Source organism: Colossoma macropomum, unplaced genomic scaffold (genome assembly GCF_904425465.1).
Source record: "Colossoma macropomum unplaced genomic scaffold, Colossoma_macropomum, whole genome shotgun sequence".
NCBI classification, from domain to species: Eukaryota; Metazoa; Chordata; class Actinopteri; order Characiformes; family Serrasalmidae; genus Colossoma; species Colossoma macropomum.
Window position 1 is genome coordinate 313,218 of NW_023495845.1, and position 22,869 is coordinate 336,086.

General features: G+C 37.2%; 1 protein-coding gene across 1 annotated transcript; it reads right to left on the minus strand.

The window, feature by feature from the left end:
• Positions 1-1,830: 1,830 nt before the first annotated feature.
• On the minus strand, positions 1,831-12,799 carry sdhc (succinate dehydrogenase complex, subunit C, integral membrane protein). The gene is made up of 6 exons (XM_036563635.1): positions 12,724-12,799; positions 11,138-11,197; positions 9,440-9,541; positions 4,963-5,024; positions 2,665-2,828; positions 1,831-2,085 (listed from the first exon to the last, which is right to left on the minus strand). The coding sequence occupies exons 1-6, from the start codon at positions 12,738-12,740 to the stop codon at positions 1,981-1,983; spliced, it is 510 nt and encodes a 169-aa protein (XP_036419528.1). The 5' UTR covers positions 12,741-12,799; the 3' UTR covers positions 1,831-1,980.
• Between the last annotated feature and the right edge of the window lie 10,070 nt (positions 12,800-22,869).

The window sequence follows — 22,869 nt, forward strand, 5'->3', positions numbered from 1 at the left end:
AAGTGGGCACTGCAGGAAATGGACCTTGCACTGGACGGCTGCCGTTTGTAATGTTCTTGCTTACTCAGCACAGCTGTTGTTGTGCCCTTAAGCAAGGCACCTGACCCAGGAGTGCAACCCACTTCACCCTATTCTCCTGCTCGAGGCCATGCTTGTAAATGAGGACATGTTTCTCAGCCACCATTCCCTAGTAAAATAAAGGTTCCCTTCAGTGATTTGACAAAATGCACAAGCATCACTGTGAATGTCTTGGTGGAGAATTAAAGAAAGTGCTTATTCACCAGAATACTTAGTATTTCATAATGCTGCAATAAAACTTTATATCTGGAAATACGTTGTCCTAAAGCATCCGGACACCTCTTCTTATTAATGAATTGAGCTACTCTAAACTGCACCCATCGCTGACACACGTGTTCAACTGTGCACACCCAGCTTGAAAAATCTCCACAGAAAATCACTCCCAATAGAACAGAAGTAGCTGCATATGTGCCTAAGGTTATCATGCCCAATACCAAGCATAAGCTAAAGGGGTATAAAGCCCCCCAGCATTGACCTATGGAGCAGTGGAACAGCGGTTTTTGAGCAATGGAGCACCACTAAAACCTTTGAGATGAGTTGGAGGGAAATTTATGATCCAGAATTAATAACAGCAAAAACCTGGAATAACATCAGTACCTGACCTCACTAATGCTCATTCTCTGCATGCAATAAAATCCTCACTGCAATGTTCCAATGTTCCAATCTAGTGGAAAGACTTCCCTGAAGAGTAGAGGCTGTTACTGCAGCAAAAGGAAACAAACTCCCTATTAACACCTTTGATTTCAGAAGAAGCGTTGGATGAGCAGGTGTCTACAAACTTTTGGACATATAGTGCACAGTAGCCATATTACACAACATGTTACAGGGGAACGATGTGTCAGCCGTCACGCAACATATTTGTTACAATTTCATGTAATAGATGCCACTGAAGGGCAATTCCACTGATTTTTCAAAATGTCCACATAATTCACTCTGAGGTGTAAACAAAGTCATTCAGAAGGTTTTGAGCTGAGATGGTGCATTTCAGAGAAACTTACATACGCATTTCTTTATAGTGTTTGTGGTGGGAACCAGGGGTCATGATGTCTACAAGACAAATACAGCCATTGTATCTATTATCAAAAACATTCAGTGAACCAACACGTATTTTTATATCGTCACCGTCAGGAAAAAGCTTTGTATGTCTATTTTTGATGTCTTTTCTCATTGTTTGACCTAATCTGAAAATACCAGCTGCCGTGTGTGTTATCTCAACATTTCTTTGTTGAATTGTCCGAAATTACTTGGAATAAATAATTTCTGCATTAACTTCCATCCAAAGTTAAGAACGTTTTTCTTTCTTTTGTACAGCAGCCCATTTGGAGATGAAGTTTTGCTCCAAACAGCAATGATACATAATATCTGTAATAATAAACAGTGATAAATCTGAGAAAAACTAAATTTCTTTGCATATTATTTACTATTATACTCTTGCATACTACTTAACACCCTTTATACATGCACCTCTCCATTCATTACCATTTCATGTAGTAACTTTCTGTAAGGGAGCTTTTAGAGGCATTCAACTTTTCAGACATCTGGTTCCTATCACCATCACTGTGAACAATTCAGCGAGTCAGCAAGTTTCCCTAGAATGAACTGTTTCAGATCAAACCACCCTGAAAGACTTTGTTTACCATTTAGTTATGTAGACATTTTGCTAAATGTGTGAAATTCTGCTTTAACGGTGGCCTTTACGTTAGTTAATAAACAGAAAATGTTTGTTTATTAAAGGAAGCACACAACAGCTCATGTAGATAAATTTCTTAATTTATTGTATTAATGAGAGCCATAAGGACCATCTCAAGACAAGACACACAAAAACAAACAAACAAAAACTTCTCTCGCTTTCCCAGCTGGCATTCTTCATCTCTTTTCTTCTACTTCTTCTCTCTCCCGTGTTCAGAGTGCAGTCAGGGCGAGAGAGGTGAGGATGGACAGAGTGATAACGATGTAGCCAGAGCGATAGATCTCAGGGATCTTCAAGCCCTTACCCACATCCCATGACTAAAAGAGAGAAAGAGAGATTGATGAACTCTAAATTAATAAATGTCCAATATCTATGATTAAATATTGACCCATCTCACATAATTTTAAAGCAATTCCAAGCCTACGCATGTTTCATTTTTGTAATAAAATAAATGTCACGGCTTGCCAGTGCAGTTCTGGCTGGATTAAAGTAAGAAGCGTAATTATTGCATGTCATTTTATAGCGTCGACTCAAAAGACCTGCTCTCATATTGAAGCTACTTTGGTAGCTTTATGCCAGCCTATAACAAAGGCTTCACCTGAAAACGCTAATGTTGCTAATAACAAATGGAAGGTAGAAGGGGTCAGTTAGCATTATGCAAATAAGATCATACTAAGAGGTCCCTCTGGCTAGAACTGCTCTTATTCTTCACCAAAAGACATGTAGCTACATTTGTCGGGGAGAGAATTATGCAGGTGCACGTGTCCGCAGGGGAAATGTGGTGGTGATGTATGTATATGTATGTGTGCGTGTAGGTTTTTATGAAAATGAGGTAATATAAGGACAACGCTGCTGTGATTGGGCAGCTTTGCTGATGATCATGTGTATGTGCTTACCAGGTGACGGATGCCATTAAAAGTATGATAAGCCACAGGGAAGGACACAGCAAATTTGGAAGCGGTGATAAGAGCAGGACCAAAGGACAGGGAGTGGATCAGGTCCAGGTAATGGGGAAAACTGCCCGGCAACACCAGCGCAGCCAATGCAAAGGCAGAAATACCTGCAACAGACAGCACAATTAGCAAAAAAGCAAACATCACATAAAAAATTAATGTGAGCTAATGCTGCCAGACAGCAGGACATGGCTAACCAGTTAAAGTTGGTTTCACTTATTGAATAATTTATAATTATTAAAAAAAATACACTTAATTTACATATTTGACTGGAGGAACTATTGACACAGTAGTGCAGGGGTGCTCAATCCCGGCCCTGGAGATCTATCACCATGCAGACTTTAGCTCTAACCTAATGTTAGCTCTAACCTAATTTCATGGGGATCTGAATTTTGGAGCCAGGTGAACGTTCCAGTGTAGCAGATCTCCAGGATCAGGACTCAGCACCCCTACAGTAGAGGAACGCAGCCATTTTTTTGTCCTTTGTAGAGAACTTTTTTTTTTAACTGGATTTTCCAGACATACTATTATAAACAAAAATAAATTTTCAATTTTGTATCAGTTGCAAATTGTTCTGAATCCTTAAATCATACAGAAAAGTAGACAATAAAAAACAACACAGCATCTTTTTTTTGGGGGGGGGTATATTTAAAAACACACAGAGAATTTTATTTGTGCCTAAAATGAGGATAAACTTTACTGAATATTATTGTAATTTATTATAATTGATTCTAGCATTCTAAAATCACTGCAACTGAATTGAAACCTTTAACGCTGTTGGACTATTCTCAGTCCAGCAGTGACACTGAGGTGTTTAAAAACTCCAGCAGCACTGCTGTGTCTGATAAACTTGTACCAGCGCAACACACACTAACACACCACCACCACATCAGTGTCACTGCTTGAAAAAATTTAATTATGTAGACATGATCCACCACCAAATAATATCTGCTCTGTGGTGGTCCAGTGGGGGTCCTGACCATTGAAGAACAGGGTAAAAGGGGCTAACAAAGTATGCAGAGAAACTGATGGACTACAGTCTGTAATTGTAGAACTAAGTGCACCTATATGGTAAGTGGAGCTGATAAAATGGACAATGAGTACAGAAACAAGGAGGTGTGCCTAGTAAAGTGCTTGGTGAGTGTATATATGTAGATAGACAGACATACATACATTCACACACACGCATGTACTACTGTGCAAAAGGTTTAGGCACCTGACATGAAAAATCGTTTATCTGGGTAGTACTCGTTTATTTGCACAGAAAAACAATAATATTATGATTGATTTACTGATTTTATGTAGGTTAATGTATTCATTTGACCATTTCCAAACTTCTCTTAACAGCAGCAGTATTATTTGTAGTTATCAGCAAAGAAATTGTTTGTCTAATCAGTGCTTCATTAAGTTAAATCAAGCATGCTGGAGAGAAATCTGCAACCAAACTTTGTTTTTCAAACTAGACAAAAAAATTAAAGTACTTTTTAAATATAAGTTAATTTTGCAAGATTTAGTTCAAGACTCATCCGGGTCATCACGAAAGAACGCAGATGAACATATAAAGAACTACAGGCCTCAGTTAAGGTCAGTGTATACGATTCCACAAAAAGAAAGACACTGAGCAAAACTGGCATCCATGGGAGAGCTGCAAGGTGCAAAACACTGATGACCAAACAGAACACACAGGCTCGTCTCGCATTTGTCAAACAATATCTAGCTGACCCCCAAGGATTTGAGGATAATATTCTGTGGAGTGATCAGTCAAACTTTTTGGAAGACATGGGTGCCGTTACATCTGATGTAAAGCTAACACCGCATTCCACCATAAGAACATCATACAAACAGTCAAACATGGCAGTGGTAGTATGATGGTCTGGGGCTGCTTTTTTTCTGCATTACCTGGAAGGCTCGTTATAATTAATCGGACCATTAAGTTAAATCAAGCATGCTGGAGAGAAATCTGCAACCAAACTTTGTTTTTCAAACTAGACAAAAAAATTAAAGTACTTTTTAAATATAAGTTAATTTAGCAAGATTTTGTTGTGAAATTTAAACCCAATTAAAAGTCATTTTCAAATTATGTTGGGAAAAAAAGACAAAAATGGAGATTTATTCCAACAGCCATAAAAGCAATTTTTTTCAGATGGCTAAAACTTTTGCACAGTACTTTATATCTGTATGGATGTATGTATGCATATGTGAGTGTATGTGTGCATGTGCATGTGTGTGTGTGTGTTTTACCTCCAGTGAGAGCTATTCCCGTTCCTCTGTGAGTGATTGACATCGCCATGGGGATTGACCACCTGCAAGACACAGTTACCATAGTAACCCTGGCTCCTGGCATGTTACCATAACGATGAAAAAAAAAATGTTACACACACCACATGACAAAAATCTAACAAGATTGTAATTGCTTCATATTCAATAGATGAAAAGATGAAAACGAAATGCCAGAATTACTCTCATTTTCATGAGCATCAAGTGAATGCAAGTCTTTTTCAACGACTGTCAAAAGTTAAAAGGGGAACAATGAACAACTCAATTACTCAGTTCAATTTCTTTATCTTGTAATTATTTATAAACGGCTTAAAGGCATAATACCCACTTAAAACACCCATCAGTATTGATCTGTTCCAAACAAAGCACACAAAGCATGCCTTCAGCTAACCACAACACCAAAATACAATGCCCTTGCTCAGGCAGAAAGAAAAGCTGACCACAGAGTTCATGAAATAATCGTGCCATACAGAAGGGAATGTGTTAATTGTGGTCACAGGGTGCATAAAGTTATATTGCAACAATATTTTGCAAATAGAGAGAGTGATTGATCTTTAAAGGCAACATGAATTGGAAATTAAAATGCATTTTCCTTCAGTAACGTGACTTATTTCTGATTTTTCTGAAACACGGTATCAGGAAGGGCCTCTGAAGTAGCTGAGCATTTTCACTCAATGATAGCAGAGGGTAGTTAACCAAATTCAATTGACTATTGGGTTCAATTTCATGAGCCAAACCCAGACGTGATTACTCAAAAAGCAGCACATGATGCAGCATTCTAAAGAGATTCAAATACATATGTGAAACAAAGTCATTGAAATCTATCGGAAAAGGTTACAAAGCCATTGCTATGGCTCTCTGACTCCAGCGAACCACAGTGAGAGCTATTACCCACAAACGGAGAAAGCTTGGAACAGTAGTGAACCTGCTCAGGTGTGGCCGGCCTACCAAAATTTCACCAAGACCTCATCGACGACTCATCCGGGTCATCACGAAAGAACGCAGATGAACATATAAAGAACTACAGGCCTCACTTGCCTCAGTTAAGGTCAATGTATACGATTCCACAAAAAGAAAGACACTGAGCAAAACTGGCATCCATGGGAGAGCTGCAAGGTGCAAAACACTGATGACCAAACAGAACACTGAGGCTCATTTCGCATTTGTCAAACAATATCTAGCTGACCCCCAAGGATTTGAGGAATATTCTGTGGAGTGATCAGTCAAACTTTTTGGAAGACATGGGTGCCGTTACATCTGATGTAAAGCTAACACCGCATTCCACCATAAGAACATCATACAAACAGTCAAACATGGCGATGGTAATATGATGGTCTGGGGCTGCTTTTTTTCTGCATTACCTGGAAGGCTCGTTATAATTACTCGGACCATGAATTCTGCTCTCTACCAGAAAATCCTGAAGGAGAATGTATGCCCATCAGTTCATGACCTAAAGCTCAAGTGTAGTTGGGTTATGCAGCAGAACAATGATCTGCAGCACACAAGCAAGTCCACCTCTGAACGGCTCAGAAGAAGCAAAATTAAGGTTTTGAAGTGGCCGAGTCAAAGTCCTGACTTGAATCCCATTGAGATGCTGGGGCAAGACCTTAAAGGGGCAGTTCAAGCTCAAAAGCACTCCAATGTAGCTGAATTAAAATAATTTTGCAAAGAAGATTGGGTCAAATTTCTCTACAGCCATATAAAAGCCTCATCGCAAATTATTGCAAACATCTGATTGCAATTGTTACTGCCAAGGGTGGCACAACCAGTTATTAGGTTTAGGGGACAATTATTTTTTCACATGGGTGATATAGGTTTTGAATGCATCTTCATCTTCAATAAAGTGAATGATCATTTAAAAGCTGCATTTTGTGTTTTCTAATATTGTCCTAATCTCATATTAAATTAGTTGGATGATCTGAAACATTTAAAATGTGACAAATTAGCAAAAATAGAAGAAATCAGGTGGGGGCAAATACTTTTTCACAGCACTGTACCTCTACCTCACAACCTGCTCCTGTCTATAGGCTTGCGGTGTACACATGAATGTTTTGTCTGATTAAGACTGCAGAGGTTGAAAGACTGCATAAATGCATTAATAAAAAATAAGAGAGCTTTAAAATATTCAGCGTTCAGACATTTATCTTTATTTTTTAATATATTTTTTCCTCACTGGTACATGCTGCTTAATATGACCAGGGACATGAACGAACAAGGTCATTTTTGATTTCAGATTGACTTGGAGCTCATGATTCAGTAATGTTTCCTGACACTGTTCATCTGCACAACTCACTTCTTTGTTTTACACTACAATTCAAAAGTCTTCAATTAAATAACACAAATGGTTGCAGTTAAATGTATCAAATGACTAATATGATATACGTTTGGGTGGTATTTAAAAAAATGATGCTGGTATTTAACAATGACTTGAAGTCCTTCAAAATTATAATATTTCAAATTTCTATTCCACAAATGAACAGATACACACATTCCAGCCATTGTTTTAGATCCCTGTTTTGAAGTAAAACTGCAAGTGCAGTCAGCACAGCACAACATTTCTATGAGAGTTTTAACTGGTCACGACTCAAGAGAGAAACTGTGAGAGTGTATTTAGTACATGATTTTGGCGACATGTTGCTCACAGCAAGCAGCAGAAAACAGTCTCTAGCCAGGCATCCACATTTTACTATTTTAGTAACAGCTAGTTTAAACACAGCAGAAACACTGGAGCTGCAGATACTGCCCAGTTTACACTTCCTCTTCAAAACAGTTCAACACTGAAGACACCAGCCACAGCTAGAAGAACCCTTTTTTGGTGCTACCTAGAACCCTTGTTAAAAAGGTTCTACATAGAACTATATACAACACACTGTCCATCAATCTGAAGAACCATTTCATGATGCAAAAAGCATGCAAATGGTTCTTTGAGTGTTTATGGTTCTAGATAGAACCACTGTCTTTACTAAAGAACCCTTGAAGAACCATCTTTAATAGTGTAAATTTTTGTTCTATTTTACTTCCCCCTCCTGTGATGACTGTGTGGTTTTTGTACTAACTAATTTTTGCATGACCATTTTCCAAATCCTCTGTATCCCATATAATTAAACAGGCTTTTTTACTGTACCTTTAAGACTGAGATACATAAATGACCTCTGCTCTGAAACACTCCTTTTACCTTCAGCATGAATGGACAGAGCTAAACTACTATAGACTGAATAGGCATACATACTTAAATGAGTTGGTTTTCGTGACAAGATAGAAGCAGTGATTCCAAAACAGGCTATTTTTTGCAGTTTAGTTTCCATATACAGACTGTATGGACTGGAGAGTGAATGACACATTTTAAACATTTCACAGGGTTCACATCACATGCGTCAGACTCCAGTCCACATGGGCCAAAACACCGCAAACTTCAGGACACTGCCTCATTAAACACACCTGATTCAACTTATCAGATAATTAGCAAGGCCTTCATGAACTGAATTCAGGGTGGTAGATGAGGGTAAAAGCATAATTCCACAACACTTTGGCCAACAAGGAACTCAGTTTGTCATGCCTGGTTTACACCCTACATCAAACTCTCTCATTATAAGTGAGGAGAACCTGGTTTTCCATGATATGGGCTCTGTATTGTCCTGGGCTTCCAGTTTAAAAATATCCATGTTGATAATAGCAATTATCAATTATAACAGCATTACACTGAGTAACAGAGAGAACTAACAGGTAGCTTTTCTTTACAACAACACCGCCCCCGCCCCTCACCATATGTAAAAAATAAACTATTCATAAAGGAACAAGAGAAAGAAAATTAAACAAGTGGTACAATTAATTAATAAGATAAAGCCATAATAGGCTGCCATCTAATCAGCTTCTTGTTAGTATGCAGTCAGTTTCTATACACTGGTTGTTGTTTACACGCTCTCCAATTAGTCTAAATCTCTCTTTTTATGACACATGCAGTTGTTCCGTGTCATAGAAATACTGACGATACCCAGAATTTTTATCGCAGTAACATGTCATCATATAGCCCACCTTTAGCTAGCTTCATGCAGTAATTGAAAATAAAACCTTCTTTGTTTGTGTTTTTCATTCAAAACAATATTCAATATTTTCTGTATGTTCTCACTGGGATATTCAAGTCTAATTTGTTTACATAAAAAGCAGATATTCAAATAGCTGAAATGTTTAAAATTCCCATCGCAACTCGTTGAGGACCAGTCTTCATAACTTCGAAACAGCAGTGTCACCACTGTAAGACCACCATGTTAGGCGAGAACATTACGATACTAAGCTATTAAGCTATTATTGTTAGCATCGATCCAGTAACTTTCTGCCATGTCTGAATTGTCTTTTCCAGATTTTTTCAGGACTGATCTTACACTCCTCTTCTCTCTCTCTTACACACACACACACACACATACACACACACTCTCTCTCTTACCTATAGATGGATATATGGGGAGACAGGGGTCTGTTGAGTCGAGTATTTTTTTCCCAGAATCTGTTCATCTCCTCTTTTGCTGAAGTTCCCATGGGAACAGCACTGAACACATACAACAGAGCATACACTGTGTTGGTGTGATCCTTTAAAAGTTGTTTTGTGACAAACATACATAAACACACAGTTCATCAGACAACATGTAATAGAGTACAGTGTACTACGACTACAACTACTACTACTACTACTAACCTACAATTAAAGGTGCAGTGTGTAAGATTTAGTGGCATCTAGCGAGGAGGTTGCAGACTGCAACCAACAGAATATCCCTCCCTCGGCCCTCCCTTTCCAAGTATGTAGTAGAACGTATGCTGCTTCCTTGACGATGAGAATTCCTTGCTTTTTCTTGTGTTAAATAGTAAGTTTAACACTCTATTTGTCAAAATTTGGCTTCTCAAGCTTCTCAAAACACATAACCGTTAGCCAGCACCAGTAGCAACTACTGATTCTTTTTCTTTCTACGTCTGCCAACCGGTGCTTTGGCACCACCCAATTTAAGCTGCCACTTTAATGTTAAAACGTGTAAGGTACTCTCTAGAGCCTGTAAAGGGCTTATTCTAAGCTAATGAAAATACAACAATTCATAGTGACAGGTGATTGAACACTAGTGAAAACATGGTTTTGTATACTCCCTAAATCTTACACACTGCACCTTTAATTGTAAATATACTACACAATCCCAAACATATAGTAATGAACAGACATACATGGTCCTGTTTCTCAAAACTGGGTTGCCCTGTTAGTCAACCAATGTGGTAAATATTGTCTATTGAACATAATAAAATCTATTAGGGATGTAAAAATGCATCAATGTATCAGTGTGAAGGTGGCAATTCAATTAGTTTGATTTTGGAGAAATAGAATAAATAAAAATAGATTATAATAATATTCAGTAATGTGTGCACTAGAGATGGCACCAGTATCAGACTGATATCAGCATAAAATGCTGGACATCGGAGGAAAAAATAAGTCCTGCAACAAATCTATCCTAATAATAGGACACACATCGCATGATGTGATGTTAGCTTTATATATCTTCCTGTGAGGTTACAAAGTGTTTGAGTAGTTTTAAATGCTCATCCTAAGTGAACTGTTTAGATTTTTTTTTTAAAGCTAGTAGCTTTTGAAGAAAAAATATTGGATCAGTACTGGCCAATACCCAAGCTTTTAATATTGGTATCTGTATCAAAAAAGAAATAGTGTTATCTCTAGTGCTCATTTTTTGATCAAAAAAATCATTCTTGGGCTATTTTCAATTTTTTCCTTGTCTTTTGTGTAAATCATTCCTCCAACCGTATTTGTATAATTTATGTATCCTTAAAAAAATTCTGAATTCTACCAAATGTACTCAATCAAACTGATTCAAATCATTTTTCAATCTGAGATTTCTTGATTCATTGATTTGTTTACTAAAGAATCATAATCAAATAGAATTTGTTGTGAGGTCAGATATTTCTACTGCTAATATTTATATTTCGTTTATCTCAAATCGGCCTCATTTGTTTATCTATAGCACTTTCCAGTGACCATCTGGACTACACCTATTCAAACGTAAGTAAAGAAACTTGCCAACTGGAACAGGATTCAATAGTGCAAGGATAAACACACATCCAAACACACATCCAACCAAACAATACTCACTGCCTATAGAGCAGACTGAACTGTGTCCGTGATGAACATAGCCCCTGCCGGGCCACCGTCCTAGTGGACAGGCAAAAAACAAATATATTAGTCCCATTAATAATGCAATTAAATAAAGCCATAAAACAGTCCTAGTGGGTTGTTCAGGAGATATGGATATGTTAAGACCAAAGTCTGCTATCTGAAAGAATATGTACTGTACCTTTTCACCTATTGGACAGTCCTGAACTTTGATTTACCCTGCTTCATGTAGGCTAATACCCACCGCAACAGCAACAGAACAACAGCACTGCTAAGTTTAGTGTCTTCTAAAGTGTCTTCTGCTTAAAAAGCACTTAAAGACCAAACTTTCAAGTGTGGTGGACTGGAGAAACATTTACACAGATGTCATTACTCTGCTTGAGGACACTCTGTGAGCCACTCTACCAGACCCAAATTATAGATAATGCTACAGAAAGACTTTTAATAGTGAATGACCTCTGGTGTTACAGTTTCTCATAAATGTGGCAAAATGTGGAATTCAATTCTATTTTATTTTAAATCCAGAGCTCTAATGACCAAGAATGACAGCAAAAAACTCCCTGCAAGTATGAGGAGGACTGAGAGGAACCAAGACTCAAAAGAGGAGTACAATGTTAGGAGTAACAATCGCTCTCAAATCACGCACGGGAAAGATAAGTCAAAACTTACAAAATAAAAAGTCTGTCGAGGATCTGGTAGACCACTGACTGTGTCAGACACATAAAGATATGACAATATGTTGGCTAAAAAGTTCAAAATCAAATATTATGAAATGTTATAAAAAAGAACTACAGTAATGCTACAGGGATTCTGTATATGAGCCCTATAAAAACCTTAGAGAATCCAGACAATTACTATGCTTTACTACAGGACACTACACAAGTACTACACCAAGACAGTACTGATGTAGGTCTTGTTTGCACTGGCAGAGTCAAATACGTGTCTGGAAACCTGGGATTGACTAACGAATATGCACAGAGAAGCAAATGACAGTGACGTATAGTTAATGTCAATGTCAAACAGCTAGAGAGAGAGAGGGATAAAGAGCCAAAAGAAAAACTCATGCTTGTTTAACTTTAAATAACAAGGAAAACGGAGACTTCCAAAGGATTTTTTCGGGGCTCTATTTCAGTTAAAGACTATACAATTAATTTACGTAGCCTAGCTAAAGTTAACGTTATAGCAAATCGTCCGACCTGAACTGAGCAGCCTGTCTAGGTTAGCTAAAAGCTAATCACACTTTTCAACAGAAGCAAAGAGAACAGGCACGCGAGTTCTCGCGCTAATTATTCATTATATACTTAATCAGCATCATCAAACACACCGGCTATTATGTTCAATAAGCTGATAAAAGGACCGAACGCAGACTGAGGACTACCAGCTCACTTAGCTCACAAGCTAACCTTATGCAAGCAGACAAACAGCGCTCGCATTAACAGCCCAAAAACACTGTCCTGCGTTTCAAAACTTCACTAAAGTGCAAAGATAGAGACGCAGTGTCGTTTCTCAAAAGTGGTCTGGAGTGTAAAAGGTGCATGTTAAGATTAAAGTCACTGAGCACTGACCTTAGAATCAACGCCATGTTTTCTGGGGTGAGGAAGTGACGCAAGCGGATGTAACAGATTTCCGCAGATTTCCAGCAGATCTGAACATCAACACTGATCTTCAAATCAGGGATGGACGATAAGAATTTAGTTTCGATATGAGACACAGTAGAGCAGATAACGGAAGCCCGTTTCTGCCACTGGAAAAAATATAGCCATTTAGTAAATCATAATAATGAGACATTTTAGACATTAATGACTTATTTAATATTTTCTCATAATTACGACATAGCATCTCATATTTCTGGCTTGCTGTCTCATATTAAGATTCATCTCATAAAGATGACTTATTATCTCAAAATTTTGACTTGAAATCTCATAATCATGAGATACTATCTAATAAACATAACTTAGTATCTTATGATTATGACTTTCTTTCTCATATTATACGTTGTATCTCATAATTATGATTTACTTTCCCATAATTAAGAGAAAACGTTCTCATTATTATGAGATAGTAAGTGATTATTATAATACTTTGAGATGTAAAGTCATAATTGTGAGAAACCTATTATATTATATTATATTATTATATTATATTATATTTGAAGTTATTATTATGATATACTCAGCTTCTCATTATTATGAGATAGCAAGTCATAATTAAGCAAAAGTAAGTCAAAACTAAAATATGCTATGCTCATTATTATGACTTATTAAATGACTATAATTTTTTTCTCCTGTGGCAGAATCAAGCTCTCATAGTAGATAGTAGAAGTACAAATGTAACATTTTTGTTTCTTTTGTTTTTCCGGTTTTTCCACATGTTTCTGTCTGCATATAAATCCAGTCTCAGAAATCTATGTACATAGTTTACATTTTATTACTGTAACATTTTATATACTGTAAACAGGCATATATAATAATCACAAAAGTGAAACTATGTTGCTGAATGTGCAAGCTCCATTTCTGGCTCTGTTTTATTTAGTTTTTTTTAATAATTGCAAACATAATTTACAATATGAATAGTAACAGCAATAAGTACAATAATATCAATAACAATCAATGCATGATTTAAAATGTAGAAAAGAAATGTAAATAATTTTGTTACTAACAATGACTTAAATGATTTACAGGGTTAAAAGTAACAGCGTTTGCAGAGTTTTTTGCATAGAATTAGCAAATACACAAAATGCAACTAACTAGTATTCATGCTACTGAAAGCCAAGAAGCATTTAGGACATTCTAATGATTCTAAAGATCTAATTTCTTTTCAGTCTATATTTTGTAAAAAGTGACTGTTAGTTCTTCTTCCCATCATCTTACAATTCAGGTAATACACTTTCTGGAATACTGCATTAAACATTAATATTATAGTGTTCACTGTTATTAAAAGAGTTTTGAACAAATTGTGGTGCTCTAATCTCCAGCTGTTGTTGGTCACAGCCATAGGCAGCTGAACATAAGCAGCTTTCTCTAACAGTTCCTCTCTGTCTCAGATCTCTCACATCTCTCAGCTCACGCACACTCACACACAGCCCCCAGGAGGTGCTTAGCCCCGCCCTCTACAATAAGAGTCCTTATCATCCTGAACCAAGTGCAGTAAATGCTAAAGAACACATAACAAAACTAAAAATATTTACATTAGACAACGCTGCTGTCAGAACAAAACCTTGTATCTCCAAATGATAACGCTACAGGAGAACGAAAAACATACTTTACTTTTAATGTAAATCAGTGTAACCAGACTTTTTAAGTCATTTTGGGCCATTTCCTTGGGTCCATTCATCATGAAATTAACACACAACGTAAAGGGCAACAGGCATTCTCAAATTATGACAAAAACTGAAAAACAAAATGGAGATACAAGGTTTAGCTCCAACAACAGCGATGTTCATATTTCATAGCCATTAATGTAGCCTTTCTCAAAGCTAAGGCTGCAGCGGAGGAAGGCTGCAATTCAAAAGGTATGAAAAAAATCGCATTGTGACGTTGCCAAAGAACAGGGTTGGACCTTACAGCGTGTAGCTCTCTATGCCTGGAGGCTAGCTAAATGGCAATCAGGCTCCAGAAAACAGTGGTGGGGGCTAATCTAAGGCCGGTGGACTCTTGCCAATAGTAGACATTACGTTAAGCTGCCATGTCATTCAGTATGTACACATGTGCTAAATCTAGATAACAGCAACTTTATGCTTATGGTTACAGGCAGCTGCAGGGTCTCACAAAAGAATGCATATGTGATCATGCAGAGTTCAGGATCTGTGGTAACATATGCATTAAATGCTGGTGTTCCGAACCGAACACCAGCACTTAATGGCACCTTCACAGATCTGCAAGTTACCCGACTGGAAAACACAATGTCTGTTATTTCCATAAACAATCTGAAAGGCTGACAACAATACTCATTTCAGCTGTGTATTTCAGATAAGCTTGAGCCCAGAGAAGTCGTCAGCATTTCTGTATGTTGTTGACATGTGACTTCCACTGTGCATAGTACAGTCAAAGACTGTATTCAGACAGCAGAGTGTTTACAAAAAGGTTCTACAGAGCCATAAACAATATGTTCTCAATCAATCTGAAGAACCATATCAACATGCAAAGAACCATTTAAGCATAAAATGGTTCTATATAGAACTTACGGTTCTAAATAGAGCCATTGCCTGTATTAAAGAATCCTTGAAGAATCATCTTTTTCAGTATGTAGCCCATGCATTTCTGCATCCTCAATTTTTGGAAGCTAAGGCATTTTTCTGCCAATATCACAATTAAAACAGTGACCGTGGGTCATTTCTCCACTGAGAAGTTTTAAAAGGAACCCTTTCCAGTATTTTTTGGTCACCGGGTATAATTCAAAATAGGGAAAAAACACAATGTCTGAACACAATGCCACATTCTACTGCTTTTGGGTGTAATTTTCAGTACAGAAGTACAGAAACTGCTGTTAATAGCGCACCTAGCAAAAAGAAAAGGAGGAAAACATGGGGAAATCGCTGGACGACCAGAGCACAACTAGGAGTGCCGTGGCATAAATCAGAGATTTTATGTGATTCACAAGCAGAGATTATTTCAGTTCACAACATTTCCTTGCAATGAATAAGTAAATATAATATGTCTTTATTGACATAAATATGTTTAACCATTAACACTCTGTAGGAATAATTCATCTAAAATTCACCAAACAAAAATTAATCAAAATTTAAGTCATTAAGTCATTAAGTAGCAACAATTAGTCATTTATAGCCAAATGCAAAAAAATTAACACCCACAGTCAAATTACGTTTTTTATCTTCTGAGTGAAAATAAGTTGAAACACAGGTATATGTAAGTAAAAATAAGTGAAAGGCATCCTTTACAATGAACAAATTTAAATATGGCAAAGTTCTTTTTTATTTATTTATTTTTATGTCACCTGCAGCAAATAAACAGTAATTAGGTATTAACCTATACAAAAGTGTGTTCTCTGTAGAGGATGTGTTAACTTATTTTCACTTAGAAACTCAACAAAATTGTGATGTGACCAGTGGTGTTTGCATATGACTGTACACAGATACATGATGCAACATTTAATGCCATTTTAATGGAGGGAAGCATGTGGCTGTTCTTTATCTAGTCTGGGATGTGTCTAACTTTCTAAATAAACCTTTTTCCCACAAGCACTTTACAAATCTAGAGCACGTTCAACTCCTTGATATTTCCATATTTTAGCCCTTAATTCTGTGTGGTATCAAGAGTGCAAGTGGACACTCTGATGCAAAGCAAATAAAAGGGTTAAATGCATTCATAAGCATCACTCAGCTTACTCAGCCACATTAGCATGCTATGGCACAGACCACAATGCGATCATCTCTCATGAAAATAATGTAACAACATGTTTCTACATGGCTAACTTAACTCTAATGCACTTCATGAAGGATGTTGTCAATTCTCAAGTAGGAAACAAATATGCAAATATGAGTCCTACCACATACCACATCATATCTTTATAATAATTACATAGGCTACTTTGTCATGAAAACCACTCCAACCTGAACAGTGTTTTGTTGTTTATTTCTTTAGGTAGGCCTGTTAAAAATCCTGCTGTGAAGTCCCTTATGTGATGGCTCCTTACTCCACTCACTAACCCTCAGAGCACAGAGGATGCTACAATAACATGTGCTCTGTGGACCACATCACTGAGCTAATAAAAGGAGGTGGATGTGGATGCATCAGCTGGCCCAGGCTGCAACTGACCAACACACAAAAAGCCGTAACTTCTCTGGGCAAGGAGGGGTCATCACCTGACTTCTCTTTTCCCCTCCCAAATATTTCATGTCTTTTGATTTTTACATCATCATCTCCAAATGACATGCCATTATGACCTCATTGAATACCTTTCATTAGGATTCCATTGCTTCTTTAATTATTCTACAAATCACTATTGACATCATTATTTTTTCTTATCAAAATGTTTCCATTATTTTCAAACGTATTTTTAAAAAACAATCAGAGGCCAAGGCCACAATCAGGCCTTTGAAATTTGTTTACTTTATTTATTACCTAATCCTTAATATTTAATAATACGTGGTTACATGCCTCTCTGTGTATTTATGTTTCTCCAGGTCATAGCTTTTGAAGAGGCCTGCCTGACACAAAACAGTACAATTTCTAAATTCTCTGCGTCACATGGACACACAGAGAGAACTGCACATACACACAGAGAGACCTCAAAGCATGATATGATTTATTATAATTAAACCAAAAAATGTTTCACATTATCAAGAAAATCTCCCACAATAATCTACAATGTCAGTAAACAAAGAACATCCTTAAACATCCAAAATCTGTTTTAGAAAGTTGATTAGTCGATTAATAACATCCTTGGGAATGCAAATTCCTTTGTAAAGAGTGTCTGAAATCTGTTCCAACCTTTTCATGTGCTTTTTTGATGCCCTCACAAAGTATTTAACCTGTAGCTCTTATAAACACTTATAACACTAATAATGCTACCAATAAGTTAATAACATCAAAACCAACAGCTGCCCACAATCCAATGTCTACAGTAATGGGGCTGGGGTAGAGTGCCAAGGTCCTGGGCGTCCACATCTCTGAGGATCTGTCGTGGAACTTCAAAATTTCCTGTCTGGTAAAAAAAGGCGCAGTGCATTTTTATTTCCTGAGGAAACCAGGAACTTTTATTGCATTTTTATTTCCTGAGGACCATGTATCTCCTCCAAGCCTCACAAACTTTTAGCAGTGCACTGAGAGTATCCTGACCAATTGTATTACAGCGTGGTACAGAATCTTCACTGTGGCTGACAGGAAGGCCCTGCAGAGAGTGTTGAAGACAGCTCAGTGCATCATTGGTGCCCAGCTCCCCGACATCAGAGACTTTTACGAGCAGCGCTGTCTGCACAGAGCAACTAACATCATCAGGGACCCCTTCCACCCCAGCCACACACTGTATAACCTCCTGCCATCCAAGAGGAGTGTTCAGGCTAGAACCATTCGGCTCAGGTCCAGCTTCTTCCCACCAAGCCTCACACTGTATATACTGCATACACTGTATATAACCTGTACTTATTTATTTGACGTATTGTATTGTATGCTTTGCACTTCTGTTGTATTGTGTTGTATACTTACTAAGTTGGCCTTAAAAAGCCAACTTACTGTTATTTGTAATCTTCTTCTTATTATTATTCTATGCTCAAAAAATCGTTTCTCAACAAATCACACAACTTGGAAGGATCGTAGGACCTGTGCCTGATTAGGTTGCTTGTGCTTTTCTAAGCGATCTGACGTACAGTTTTTGTGAAACAATGGTTCAATGACGATATTTTTTCCCATAAGGAATTAATGTCGGAATGTTCAGGACATTCAAGTCTAACTGCCACAAGTGATGTCACAATGCATATCTCTCACACAGACACACAGAACAAACAGTACTCATACACAGACACACAGACTCACATGCACACAGCCTAATGCACAGCAATATCAGCACAAATAATGGATTTAAGGTAGCACTGCATTTAAGGTAGCAGTGAATTTAAGGTGGCACTGGAGATAATGTATCAGTAAATTTAAGGTGCCAGTGAATTTAAGGTGGCACTGGATTTAATGTAGCAGTAAATTTAAGGTGTCAATAAATTTAACGAGGCACTGAATTTACAGTACCAGTAAATTTAAAGTGGCAGTGAATTTAAGGTATCAGTAAATTTAAGGCAGCAGTGAATTTAAGGTGGCAGTTCACTTATGGAATCAGTGAATTTAAGGTACTGGTTGATATAAGGCACTAGTGTATTTAAAGTTTTGGATTTAAGGTATCAGTGGATTTAAGGTAATTTACTGGCTTTTTGAAGCCAAGTTTGTTGATGAATTTTCTCTTTCTAGTTAGACTCTGTATACTTATTACACTGTACACTGTGCTTATTACACTCTGTACACTTATTACACTGTATACTGTACTAATTACATTCTGTATGCTTATTACCTTGTGCACTGTACTTGTTACACTTTGTACACTTCTGTTGCATTGTGTTGCATACTTATTACACCCTGTATACTTATTATACTTACACTTTGTATATTTTTAAATCTACATTTTAATATATGTTTATATGTTTATATTTGTATATCCATATATGAATAAAATTATTAGTAACTAGACTGAATATTTTTAGAATATGCACTGTTTCTCAACGGTTCTGTGTTATTATATTTTTGTATATTTATTATTTGTATACACAGATATTATTACACTTCACATTGTTTCATTTTGCACAATGCTACTATTTGCAATTCTGTTAGATGCTAACAGCATCTAATTGCCTTGTATTTCTACTAAGCAATGACTAAAGATAAATCTTCAAGTTCCTTCTGAATCCATGAACTAGCAATACTTTTTCTTTTTCTTTTTTTTTGATGTTCACATAGTTTTACATTACATTAATGACCTACTTGTTTACTATTTTTGTACATTTAAATCAATCATTGCTTGCGGACAAACCCTCCAATTTACATACTCACACTGTATGAAAACGTTCAGTCAGATTGACATACTGTGTGAAAAACAGCCCCTACAGACAACTGTCTAGGAACAATTTCCAATAAAGCTGTTTCATTCAAAATAACATGCTGTGCATCCAGGTACTAAGCAAACATGCTGCAACAGCAGCTTTGCTAACTTGTAGCTGACTGTGAAATGAACTAAAACCATGCAGTGATATACAGGGCTAGGACAATATGGTCTCTCTACAGCAGATTTTACCAAGCTAATTTAAAAAATCACAATTGTAAAGTTTACACTTTGTATTATATTCAGTGAAACAAAGCAAAGTCAGCATATATGGCACTGTAAAAATAAGACTTTTTTACCTTTGTTTTGCTAGCCTGCATGTCTCCACCTGTACTGGTGAAGTTGTTGTGTTTATGTGTGCTTAAAAACAGGGTAAAATCACACAGTGTATGCCTGGCAGAAATTTGCTGGGGCAGAATGTTTAACGAGACCAATGAATTTGTGTCTGAGTGCCACAGCATCAGCGCACTTCGCTGTGTGAGCAGAGCCTCCTGTACCGCCAGCTTGAGTTGTCTGTTCATTTGCATGGCAGCATACACTAGGCTTAACCCTTGTGTGGTGTTGATGTCTGACCCACCACGTTATTGGTTTTTTAAATCAATACAGTCATAACAATGTATGTAAAAAAAGCAGATGTTTAAAATATCACAAGTGGTCAGCGTAACGTTCTCCTTTAGCAGCTGTAGACATATACACATATAAAAACATATAAACACACAGACACACACACTAACTACAAAATACCACAATTTTGTGTCTATGTTTAGTCAGCTAAGTGTTGTTGGAATACTGTTGTTTTCTTAATGTTTGAATGAAATACTGGATTAGGAGGCTATGATAAAGCTGGCAGTATGTTTGAACAAAAACTATGTTTCTTGGCCAAAACAACGCAGTGATTTGAGTTCTTTTACTGTGGTGTGCTGTCTCGCTGAAGAGACCTCCTAGTTAGGGATGCAAATTTTGGCAAATTCTTTTCACCAGTAACCGCCGGTATAAGTCAGTGATTTAATTGTTAATCAACAAACCTAAAATGACAGACACAACCCATAAATGCATCAAACAAGGAGCAAAGCAAGGCTTTATTGAAGAAACCCAGCCTAAAGTAACAGATATGACAGTAATGTAATACAGTCTACTTACATACATTTACCACTCTTTATTAGCTCAAGTTGATAAATATATACGGCCTGACAGGGGCCAGCTTGAAGTTCAAATGCACAGTTTAAATGACAATCAGTTTTTAAGCTGTTTTTGTTATGGGACATTCAAAATATGCAAAAAAGAGAGTGTTTAGTTTGGCCTTTTTGTAGGGACATGTTGACAAGGCCAGTGAGTGAACATTGAAATTTATGGGAAAAAAAAAACTTTTTTAAAGTGTAATTTATAGCCTGAGAAGGTCCTGAACTTGTCCAGAATGTTGAGGGCATGTGGTTACCAGCATACAATAAAAGATCCTCCGCATATAGAAAGACCTTGTGTTCCAGTCTTCCACTCTGAATGCCACAGAAATCATTACGCCGCCTAAACAATGTGGCTAAGGGTTCTATTGCAATCACAAAAAGCAAATGGGACAGAGGACAATCCTTGTCTTGCTCCTCATGAGAGCAAAATCATGTGAAAAGTTTCATTTGTTTGAATCGAAGCTAACACAGCCTTATCCAGAAAATAAAAGATACACTGAAGCCAAATGTTTCCAATGTTTTGTACTGGTACCCCCTGGTATTTCACTCGATCAAAAGCCTTTTCAGCATTTGGGACATGACTGTGTCAGAGTGGTGTAGGGGACCAGTGGTGTGAATAATATTTGAGGGCATACGAATGTTGTAGAAAGAATTCCTACCCTGGATAAAACCAGTTTGATCCAATAATAGGGCTTTACGTAATATTTTGAAGTCCACATTAAGGAGTGCAATCAGTCTATATGATTCACATAGTAACTGATCTTTGTCTTTCTTAACAAGGAGAGAGATGGAGGCATGGGTTAAGCTTGGGGGTAGCAGGGGGCTTGGAATAAGATTCACTGAACATACTCACGAGTAGTGGAGAAAAGAATTCTGAAAAATTATTATATAATTCAGATGGGAAACAACCTGGGCCCAGACATTTGCCTGCTCGCACAGATTTAATTGCTTCTCATATATCAGTAATGGAAATCTGATTACCTAGATTAGTATTTAGTTCTGCACTGGCTGTTGGCAATTCTAGGTTAGAGTAAGAAGAGTCTGTTTGTGGAAAGCTTTCAAAGTTGTGGAGTAAACAGAGGTGAAAAATCTTACAAAACAATTATTTATCTCGTCACGATCCAAAACTATAATACCTGAAGGAGATTTGGTTCGAGTGATCACTCTGGATGTGGCCACTTGACAAGCCTGATGTGCTAATAGTTTGTCTGCCTTCTCACCATAATCGTGTATAACATGTTGGTTTCATAAAAGGATTAGTTCTGCTTTTGATTTGAAAAGCAAGTCATATTCTGTTTGTAATCAAGTATGTCAAGTTTTGGGGCAGAGGCATACTGAACATCCATCTGTGCTCTGGATTCTGATATCTTTTTAACCTCTTGCTTTTTTTTCTTGAAGAATAACAAATAATTTGGCCTCGCAAATATGCCTTTAATAATTCCGCCAGCGCTGAATGGGATACGTCTAGTGCAGAGTTAGTGTCAGAATCAGAATCAGAATCAGATTTATTGGCCAGGTATGTTGGCACACACAAGGAATTTGGCTCCAGCTGTTGGTGTCTCTCTAGTACTAAATGCAATATACAAACATGTATAATTTACAGACATTACACAATATACAATATGCAGAGTATACACAGTAGACAAGCAATATGCAGACGACATACGGAGAAGTAATATACAGACAATGCACATATTATTTACAGAAAATACACAGTGTACAAGCAATACACAGATTATGTAGGGGCAAGCAACATACATAACCATTTGTGGTAGTGCAACAACAGTAATCTACACTCTACACCGCAGATGTCTGTCACACTCTAAGCAAGGTGAATGTACAAAAGCCAGCTGGCCCTGATGGAGTACCTGGCCATGTGCTTAGAGCCTGTGATAAGCAGCTGGTCGGGGTGTTCACGGACATTTTCAATCT

Coding starts and splice junctions, on each gene's coding strand:
- sdhc (XM_036563635.1), bottom strand. Junction 9,542..11,137: donor TTCAGTCTGCTCTATAGGCA/GTGAGTATTGTT, acceptor GTATGTGTTCAG/TGCTGTTCCCATGGGAACTT. Junction 5,025..9,439: donor CCCCATATATCCATCTATAG/GTAAGAGAGAGA, acceptor TGTGTCTTGCAG/GTGGTCAATCCCCATGGCGA.